This window comes from Podarcis gaigeae (assembly GCF_964106915.1).
Source record: "Podarcis gaigeae genome assembly, chromosome: 3".
NCBI classification, from domain to species: domain Eukaryota; kingdom Metazoa; phylum Chordata; class Lepidosauria; order Squamata; family Lacertidae; genus Podarcis; species Podarcis gaigeae.
The window spans coordinates 21,786,761-21,797,886 of record NC_139680.1 but is presented as its reverse complement, the minus strand read 5'-3'; the positions used below and the strand labels follow the sequence as shown (position 1 = coordinate 21,797,886).

The 11,126-nt window shown below is 41.4% G+C and overlaps 1 protein-coding gene across 1 annotated transcript; it reads right to left on the bottom strand.

The window, feature by feature from the left end:
• Window positions 1-1,325: 1,325 nt before the first annotated feature.
• On the bottom strand, window positions 1,326-8,656 carry LOC310840620 (glutathione S-transferase-like). The gene is made up of 7 exons (XM_083730869.1): window positions 8,518-8,656; window positions 6,152-6,258; window positions 4,117-4,168; window positions 3,471-3,603; window positions 2,690-2,831; window positions 2,078-2,209; window positions 1,326-1,638 (listed from the first exon to the last, which is right to left on the bottom strand). Exons 2-7 carry the CDS (start codon window positions 6,236-6,238, stop codon window positions 1,519-1,521), a joined length of 666 nt encoding a protein of 221 aa, XP_083586995.1. The 5' UTR covers window positions 6,239-6,258; window positions 8,518-8,656; the 3' UTR covers window positions 1,326-1,518.
• Window positions 8,657-11,126: the final 2,470 nt, after the last annotated feature.

Genomic DNA, 11,126 nt, shown 5'->3' with positions numbered 1-11,126 from the left:
ATTTTTGTATTGTGAAACCTTGTATTGTTATGTTTTATATTTTCCCTGTGTTTTTTTTTTTTTTTCCCTGTGGTTGTTTGTTTTTTATTGTTAAACTTAATAAAATATTATTTTATATATATATATATATATATATATATATATATAAATACCGACTGAGCTATGCAAGCTAAGGAACCAGGCTATCTCATCTTCAACCAATGGAGTTATCAGTCTATCATTATTGCTATTGTAAGTCTGTGCTGCTGACTTTAGGCGGAAATCCAAAGTTTCCCGCGCAGGCTTGGGCCAGCGACACCTGGCGGAATAATACTTCCAAAGCATTTAATCGACAATACACTGTGCGGCTACCCTCTTGTGACTAAATCATATCATTTCAGGCTTTCTGAAACATATCTCTCTGAAACACATTTTTTGCACAGTGCTCTTTACTTAACAAGCTTTGTGAGAAAGTGCTGGACTTTGTAACTATATGACTGTGCAGAAAAAGTTAAATCTTTCAGCGGAGAATATTTTATTGAACTATATACCTGCGGTATGGAAATTATCAACGGGACAACGGAAATGGATTTTCCATGCCTTAACAGTTTAAAAAAGGACATTTTTGCCTGGCGCCTAAAGGTGTATAATGAAGGCGCCAGGTAAATTTTATACTGTTTATACTATATTTTATACCAACCCATTCTCTGGGAAATATGCAGTGTTTTTTTCATGCAAGAAATTCTGCTTTCATTCCACCACCCCACAATTATTTGGTCATATTTCATTTTAAATGGACCTTGATCATATTTCATTTTAAATGGACCTTCCTGCTGAATGTAAAGCATAGACCCTCATTTTAAAAGTGAAAAGGTAGAGAAGGCTTCTCTCAAAGAGTTTGAATGCCACCAATGCCACCAGTATTTTAAGAATAGAACAAAACAAGATAGTGTTATTTTATATGATACAGAATCCTATGTCCAACTGCTACACTTGTGAATAGGCTTAAGAGACCTGACATGCAAGTCTCCTCAGGGTTACATAAACACATCCCATTCCAACATTTGGGAAGAGTGGACATCAGGTTGTTTAGTGGGGCAACAATTTTAGTTAAATTATTGCCCCAAATGGGGGATTGTTACGAGAATTTTAAGGTCTCAGTCATAGAATAAATAAGCATAAATGCACACTTAGCTAAATATATAAACCAATGTTACATCTTAAACCATCTGATTAAGAAATATGGTAAAGGGCCTAAGACCTATGACAAGGCTGCTTATGTGCTCCCCTGCTGTTTAAGATTAATGTAAATGACATCATACTGGAACTAAAACAACCAGAATACAAAAGTTGTAGAATGCTTTATTTCATTTTAGTGTAGTGCGGCACAATATTATAACCACTTCCTTTTGTTCTGTTAGTTATTTTGGTTCTTACTGTAGCTTTGTGGATTTACACTGTGCCATTGTGGTCCCATTTCAGTTTTTGCCCATTGCCTGTGAATACAATAGTGCATCATTTGTGATCCTCAGCCACGATTTAGGCGAAAATTTTCATTGCCTTTTCAATAGCCTTTTCATCTGTTGGTGGTTTTCTTTGACTACCAGGCTGCAGAAATTTCTTCACTGTTGGGATGTTGCTTATTCTCTCTTTAAAGGCCTAGGAGAGAGAGAGAGAGAGAGAGAGAGAGAGAGAGAGAGAGAGAGCAAAATATTTTAGTAGAGAAAAGGAGAAATGGTGGCATCCCCAAATAATCATTTGCTGCTTACGGTTACTATGATTTCATAGTCAATAATGAAACTACAAGTGATAAACTTTATATGTACTCAAACTTTGTACATACACTAAACCCAATTATTTCAGGCATGCACCTTTGGAGAGGGAGGTCAACATTTGAGCTCCATTGCAGGTCTATAATCGTAGGTAGGTTACCTGTTTGTGTCTAAATTTAATTCACAGAAGGCTTATCCATGAATGTGGGCCTCCTGTGTGATTTAGACTTTTTGCAATAGAAATCCAGAGACGATAGTGTTTTAGATATGCAAAGAATAAAAGTGCCATACTAGAACTTTGCTTATGCTTCAGTAAGCATGCTTACCTTTAAAAGAGGGAATTTGGAGAGAATATCAGCCTTCAGCTCTTCTGCCATTAAAATGGTTTCAAGCAATTGAATATCTGCTCTGCTGAGCTGATTTCCTACCAGGTAATTTTGTCCATGATCTTTGAGGACCTATAGAGCAGGAAATGTTTGAAGAGTACTTCAGGTACATACACAAAATGGAGAATCTATATCTGAACCACTTTTGACTATCACGCGCCCAGATTATATTGTATCAGGAGATCGAGAGTATTTGTATCAGTTCGGATTCATGTCTTCTAACAAACTGCTGGCTAAGAAAGAGAAGTTTGATCATTACATTCCCTCTTCCCAAACCACTGCTTGTCATGTTTCAATGAGGCAGGGCAGATTCTGAGATCAGAGTTCACATGGTAAACGAACACTGTGTGTGATTCCTGATCTTCTCTCACACAGCTAATTTTTTTGTTTTACTTTTTTTACTTTTAGCTCAGAAGCTTGGAAAATACAAGGAATAAGGAAATGATTTCTGATGAGACAAGCAGTCCTATCAAAATTACCAGCTGCCAACTCCAGCTGAGCACAGGTGACTTTGTTGTGTTAAAAGGTTTGTAAGTTTCCTTCGCCCCATACCTTTTCAAAGACTGGGAAGTATCTGGTGGTGGCTTTTTCAATAACGTTTGCAAACTCCTTCTCCTTGCTGTCAGCTGGCTTGAAGGGAAGCATCATTATCAATTCATTCAGATCCATAGCACCTTCGCAATACATATCAATCCTATTTGAAAGAGACAGTGTTTCCTTTTCTCATACTCAGGTAATAATAAGAAAAACAGTAGTGATAGCAGCAGTAGTAGCAGCAGCAATAGTACTAATTATGATAATGCAGAGCCAAAGCCTTGTGGGGGAATTGGGCAGTAGTGTCACAGGCAAAAATGTGTGATGACCCAGCAGAAAAACAAGTACAATGATTCTGTATGTTGCAGAAAGGGCATTTTCCCTGGAAAGAGCCTCGCTCTATGCAACAAAAGCCCCTATAATTTGACATTATAGTGATCTTCACCAGCTACACCTTTTATAAGGAAAGCCTTATATCAAAAATCAATTTTATACATTTGCAACAACCCCCCCCCCAAAAAAAAAACATTGGGAAGGGACAACGACCTCCCAATCTCCTATTGGGATTACATAAAACTTCATTGATTTCTAATGAACCAGTCCACATGAACTTTGTTGGGACTGGGCGGTCAAATTATCTCATACTGTACCCTTTCTTGCCCAATCTGACAGTAGAGATGAAACATGCTGACTCATAACTCATCAGTAGATCATATGACAGACCAAAGAAGATCTTATATCATGTACAGCAAACCAAAGTATGCATTTAGTAACCAAACTTAAAGGAGTGTTACAGTACCATGCTCTCTGCTTCATGTCCTTCCCGGAGAGATTATACTTGGCGGCAATGTAGTTGAGAATAGCTCGGCTCTGCACCATCTTCATCCCATCCATTTCCACCATGGGCACTTGCTGAAAGAGCAGGTCTCCACCTTGTGAAAGGAAAATGAAAAATCAGTCCATCCTCCCAGGTAATTACTATGGAAATTAAATTTTCAGGAGCATCTCCCAAGCCATGCTTTGATTTTGAGACTTTACTTTTACATTGTGCCTTTGCGATAATCATGTTTGCCTCTGCTTGTCCCTCAAAACCCTTTTGCAGAACATGTGCTAAATTAGTACAGCAATCACACATTGGAAACTAGTTTTGTATGTTATTTAAGCTACTTCTGTTCTCCAGCTAAAAAACAAGCAAACCATTCTGCACAATGCAGAGTTGAGTGGTATGTGTTGTGGGTATCTGGAAAACTCTCTTTTCTTTCAAAGAAGAGAGAAAAATGCAATATAACCAGATCACAACTGTGTATTGACACATATTCCTGCCTGAAAGTGTGCACAATGCAGAACTGGAGAAACAAGTCCACTTTGAAAACCCCTGCTATTAAGACTATAAGGCTTTACTGTACTAGAAGACAGTCCCACTGATATTCAGATAACATACTCACCATTCTTTAATTTTTCTAGATATTCTTTTGTCTCAATTAATTGTTCTTCAAACTAAAAAATAAAAGAGGCAGAATATTTCAAGGGTCTCATGAAATAATTTCAGGCTCCAAAAATGACACAGGGCCTTTCAAGTTTTCAAAATTTGATGAAAACTCCCCTTTCACAGCCAAATTCTGGGCCGGCCCGCCCAATAATTTTCTCTGTCTGGGACAGAACAACAAATGTTTCCCATGCACAAATCAAGTACAGTGGTACCTCGCAAGATGAAATTAATTCGTTCTGCGAGTTTTTTCGTCTTGCGAATTTTTCGTCTTATGAAGCACGGATTTTGGAAAAGCTTCAAAAATCACCAAAGCCTTCAAAAACCTCAAAAAAGGCTACCACACCGGGTGCTATGAGTTGCTCCTCGAAGTCAAGTTGCAACTGCACCCCCTGAATGCACCCTGGGTATTAACGGTTTTAAGAAAAAGGAAACAAACTTGCAAGACATTTTCATCTTGTGAAGCAAGCCCATAGGGAAATTCGTCTTGCGAAGCAACTCGAAAAACTCTTTCATCTTGCGAGTTTTTCGTCTTACGAGGGATTCGTCTTGCGAGGTACCACTGTACTACAGGCTAGTCATATCATTTTAGCACTTGAAGCAGTAAATCCCACAATGATGGCTCCCCACATTAAATGGGGGGGCGCCCTTTGTGTGGTCACATGAAGCCCCCTGGACCCTATGTGGCACCATTAGCACAGGCTTGGCTTGGCCTTCCCCAGGTGGGATACCTGGAGATCTCTGCCTACCTCAGCCAGTTGTCCAATCCCGCCTGGGAAGGCGTTGCCAAGGTGATCAGGCCAGTTAGGGGGAGGGACCACCTGCCCATACAATAGGGGGAGGATCTTACCCGGGAATTGTCAGTTGGCTCCAGAGCTTCTCCCACCCTACCCACCCTCAGTTAAGACTTCTTTTGCAGGTTAACCTTTTCTCCACAGGTATGTGGGCACTGCTGCGTCAAGGTCGCTGTTGAAGGGTCGCAAAGAAATTCTCCTGCATTGGCATGTTTTGCCTTTCCTGTAGCAAAACGTCACAACTTTGGCAGTATCAGGCCTTGGTCAGGATCCTTTAGTCTATCTTCCCTAAATGGGGGGGGCGTGCAGCGGTGACCCACGCCCCCCTCCTCTTTGCGGCGGCGATACCAGGGTTCCCCGTTAAAGGGGTTGTTCAGAGGGGAGGCTTTGGCCGTGCACCTGGAGGTTGTCATTGCTCTCCCCTGCGACGGTGGCGTAACAGGGGCAGGCTCTCTCTGCTTCAACATATGTTCTCCAGAGCCAGCCCATCCCCCCCCCATTGGATAACCCTGATGTTCCCCAGATCCCCGGTGGGGGACTGAGAGGGATAAACACCCAATGCCTGAGTCAAGGTCTACCCACATCTGAAACATAATAAAGTTGTGGCCAATTTTAATCCCATAGCATGTTGTCTTGAGTCGTTATTCCATATGGGGGACACCCAGGGTTTGGGGGACTCCGCCTGTCCACACAATCATGTTTCCTCCCCCCCCTACTTAGCTGCAAAAGTACAATAATAATGACAATAACTCATCAATTACCGTATTTTTCGCTCTATAAGATGCACCAGACCACAAGACGCACCTAGTTTTTGGAGGAGGAAAACAAGAAAAAAAATATTCTGAATCTCAGAAGCCAGAACAGCAGGAGGGATCGCTGTGCAGCGAAAGCAGCAATCCCTCTTGCTGTTCTGCCTTCTGGGATAGCTGCGCAGCCTGCATCGCTCCATAAGACATACACACATTTCCCTTTACTTTTTAGGAGGGAAAAAGTGAGTCTTATACAGCAAAAAATACGGTAGCTGCCCCTTCCAGGATAGATAAAATCCCCCGCCTGAAGCAGGCACCTCCCTCACAAATGATAATGCTGGACCCAAATTTGGAAACTGTCTGAAATATAAGAATGCTGGAAAAACAACAGTTCCCTTCATTCTTTTTGGGGGGTGGGGGAAAGGTGCTTTGTCAGAGAAGACAAACAAACCTCGACTCCTGCTGCAGCCAACAGCCACCTTATGCTTTCCATTCGGCCCCTTCCATTGAAGTAGTAAAGCTTAGGTTTCCCAGCCATCTTCCTAAGTGTTTGCTTTCCTGTTATGATGAGAGACAGAGAGAGAGATTGAGAGGTCATGTTTGATAGGGAAACCACTGCAGAGCAGGACAACTGTTCAAAATGGTGCTCTGGTGATTGCTTACAGCAAGCCTTCTGGTTTATTTTTTATCAAACGCTTTTTCATAATCACAGAGCACAAGCAGATGTAGCATATTATTGCACAGATAAAATAGGAAGAGTTAAAAAAAAACCACAACAATCTATGACAGGGGTCAGCAAACTTTTTCGGCAGGGGGTCGGTCCACTGTCCCTCAGACCTTGTGGGCGGCCGGACTATATTTTTTTGGGGGGGGGGGGAATTAATGAATTCCCAAGCCCCACAAATAACCCAGAGATGCATTTTAAATAAAAGCACACATTCTACTCATGTAAAAACATGCTGATTCCCGGACCGTCTGTGGGCTGAATTTAGAAGGCAATTGGGCCATATCCAGCCCCCGGGCCTTAGTTTGCCTACCCATGATCTATGACTATCACCCCCCTCTTGAACAGCCACGGTCCATGTTCCCAGAGCCACAAAATTGTAACTTCCCCCTCGTACTCGCACCATTGTCATTGCCATCAGCTGCCTCTCATCTCCTCAGGCACATGGCTTTCCTGCATGGCCAACCGCCAGGGATGATGGGAGTTTGTAGTGATGAATCACATCTGAAGCACCACCTCTAACTTAAAACTGTTTCAGATTTCCTTACATGGACACACCCTTCTCTCAACCTGTTTTCCCCAGTTGCCACTGGTGAGAGACACATCATGCTCCTTCTAGGGTTGTTTGTCTATCTTTGGTTCCCACTCTGCACTCAGCACTCTCCTGTGGCTCCTAGAAGCTGCCAGCATGTGACAGGGGCCACACCCTGGGAAATGGCTCTGACTGGCTGGCTCAACCAGGTAAGGATAGCTGATGGGTCTCAAACCCATGTGAGTTAGGGACCTTCCCTCCATGCAAGGATGGGCTCTGGCAGGTTGAGGGATGAGACCAATAGTGGGTCCAAGGGTCAAGAAGGCAGTTTCTGCACATGCTGTAGAGGGAAGTGAGGGGCAGGTGGAGCTCATCAGTCTGAGAAGGTCTTTTTAATTAATATTTTATTTTTTATCAACCACCAAAACACAAACAGTGAAACCACCCCCCAGGTGGCTGATACATTGGGTATATATATTCAATAATATACATATTCAATAATATTCAATAATAACATATTCAAATCAACCATATATACACTTCTATATACCTTAACACTCCTCCCTCCACAAGGTTTATTTAACTTTTAACATTTTAATTGCCCCAAATTGTTCAAACCTACCCAAATAATTCAATATCTTCTCAAACCAATCCTCCTCTTTCTCACTGACCTTAAGCCCTTTCATTCTATGTATCTTCAGAGTTAGGTATTCTAAAATTATAATATTATTCAGTTTTTTCCTCCCTTGGTTCACCCCTAGCTCTTCTGCATTTTTCCAATTACTCGCTATAACCTGTCTGGCTGTAATTACCACCAATTTTACCCATTTACATTCCTCTTTTGTTTTTAACTCGGTACTACTCAGGGTAATAAGAACCATTAATTTAGATATTTCCACATCAATCTGGGAAGGTAACCCATCTAGGAGGAGGTAGCCTCTGACCCTAAACCTCCATTGCCCTAGGAAGAAAAGGCTAAGGAGTAAACCCCAAGCAAATCCGGAGTGGAGTCCCTAAGACAGTTGGATGGCATCTGCACCCTCCTCAACCCTGGATAACAACACCCATTATCTACATTCTTTTCAATAATATATGCATTTATATGCACATTTTACCTCACCATATGTGTTTTTACCCATTATTTGGCTGGAGAACAGCAGTGCAAATTTCAAGGGATAGCTATGTTTTTGGGAAAAGAAATTTGGTGAGTTACTATTTTTTAAATGAATCTAATTTCTCTCCCATTCTTACCCAAGATTTCTTTTTCCTCTGAGGTGCAACAAAGACCAACCCCATATCATTTTTAGACCTCTGCCCACTGCCCAGCTCCTGCCTTTGGTCTGTCCAAAGGGAAATGTCTCTGCTCTGAGGATTACAGGTCTGAGGATTACAGTATCCCCCCTCCCCAACCCACAAACCTTTAGTACCCTGCGGGTAAGAAGAGCAAGACTTTTGGGCAAAGGTGAGGTCTTTGAAAATTGTCCCTGCACTACTCCTCTGTCCAGGGTGTTGCTCTTGACCAATGACTCTCCAAAGCAATCGTCTACCTTAGAATACTAACCTGCTGCAAGTCCTGAACAAGTGGAAGTTCTTCTCAAGCAGAGTGAGCCCCGAACTTGTGTGGCTCAGGGTTATAAAAGCTCAGAAGCTCCACCTTCTGAGAGAACAGCTTATCTGTAGCAGAAACTCCCTATTGCAAATAGAAAAACACTTACTCTGCCTTTCGTGAGACTTTTCACCTACAACAAATCAGTCACGCAAAGTTAATTCACAACGGGAAAGGTTGTCTCACGCTTGCGTAACATGATGCAACTCGGTTTATTGTATCTGTACAGCTGCACTGAGGGCAAACATTCCTGGTCTTAGTAGTGTATATTCAACTGAAACCTTTGTATAACTGGGCAGGAGGCCACTGCAGTCTCTGGTTGCAGCTGCTAGCCACAAAATACAGAAAAAAGTCAACTACACAGGGCTTCCCTGTTGGTCCTACCCACCTTTTGGCGGGGGTTGGGCCAAATAGATCACTACAATTAAAGGTATGCAAAACTGGATTTCTACAGGCAATTCAAAAATTATTCTTGATTTGTTATGTAAGATACCTGATCTGGATGATCAAGTGAAAATCACATATTTGATGTCTGGCTTTGAAAAATTTGTGACAGTTGAAGTTGCTGTCATAAAACTGAGAAGAATGTTCCTTGAGGATAGCATGGTGGACTGGTAAAGAATTGCTGCTATGGCTGGTCAGTCTAATTGCTGTAGAAGGCTATGGAAACAGCTCATTTTCTGGCAGGAAGTACGTTAATAGGATATATTTTGCTTGCCTCTAATCCAGCAGGACCACACAGATCCCGTCACATCTACGCAAAGCACAACAGGAACTAGTCATGACAGACCAGACATGTTATTGACTACTCAAGTAAAACATGGCACTGAAGTACAAACGCTGTAGAATGCTTTATTTCATTTTATTGTACCATCACACCGTATTATCATCATCTCCTTTTGTGGATTTACACAGTGCCATTATGGTGATCCTCTACTCAGTAGCATTTGAACTCTGGAATAAACCAGAGAGGTGGTGGAATTCAGTTCCAGTGAGTTCCGGCTGCAAAAAATCCTTGCACAATATCAAATGTTTGTTGGCTCTGGCAATTTCATTCTTTGACTGTTGGCCATGCTGGCTGTGGCTGATGGGAACTGTAGTCCAAAACCCTTGGAAGGTATCATACCAAGTTTCGGCAGGTTGCATTAGACTAATATCTAAAGGAGGCCTCAGAATCTTCACAAAAGAGTTCTCATCTACTACATTTTTCTTTTTTTTTTTTTATAATAATTTTTATTAAGGTTTTCCAAATTAGAACAAATCAAAACGAATTAAATCCAATCTATTGCCAATAACTAGGACTTCCCCTCCCTACCCCCTCTTGTGTTCCAAATCTTCCAAATAAGCAATTAAATTCAACAAATTCTTATCCCCAAATTACACTCTTCATCAATAACCCAATTTATCCAAATTCCCATCCCCTAAGATCGATCTATACCCTTCAACGAGTTTCCCCCTTTCAAACATAGTACAGATGGAAATAAGATAAATATAAATAGTAATTTTACAGCCTTTGGATTCCAATTTTCCCTCCCCTCTTTCCCCTTTGCGTTTCACCTATCCCTCCACTTCTAATATCTTCCTGGAGTTCCCACATTACACTATGTCCCTCAGGTTCTTTGCCAGTCTTTAATTACGGATGTCCAATCGTAGAAGGAGTCTATCAAATAAGGGCCCATTTCTTCTATCCAGGTTTTTATATCCAGGAGTAAAAACTCCAATTTTGTATCCATAAGCTTGTCAAACCTGAATATCCCAAATGTTCCCCCAGTTCTGTCCAATTCTTGTTGTTTCCTTGTTCTTATCAATCATTCTCCTCCTTTTTATTTCTCTGTTCTCCCACAGAAATGTTCTTTTTCCAAAAGTTTCTAGTGTCTCTGCAGAGGTTTGTTATTCTTGAAGCAAAACATTACATCATGTTCCTTTCATTTTCCAACAAATAGTTCCATTGTTTCCTGTAGTGTGTAGACCTCTGTAGACAAAATAGTGTTCCATTCCTGCAGTTTCCCAGGAGATTGAAAGTTCCATTCAACAGTTCACATTTCCTGTGAAAAACACATGCAATGTCCCTCGGCTCCTCTAGGTGGATTGCAATAACAAAGTTCCCTTCCAGAATCACATCCACCAGACCAAGTAGCTTGTTGTCCGATATTTAAAACAGTTTGTATTCAATTTGTAACAAATATAACCGGCAAAGTCCTTATTACAAAGTCTCTATTTTAATCTTCCTTTTTGACAGCTCTTTGACAGCTGTCAAAACCTCCATCACTTTTCTCCAGGCAGTTTCACGAATCGCTCCAGGGATTCCGGGGGGGTTGCTTTTTTTTTTAAAAAAACAATTCCACTTTTCTCCTCCAGCTCAATCTTATAATTTTCCCTCGCGAAGTTGCTGATTCGGCAAGATAAGGTTACACTCGATCTTAGTTGTCCAGTCCTTTGTTTTGGCTCTTCTACAATTTAGGGGTAGGCTGACTTCCTTTTTTCCACCTCCCCCGTTCGCTCCGAATTTTAAAAATTTATCCCCTTTTTTTTAGTCCATATTCCAATTACTCACGGGTTCTTCT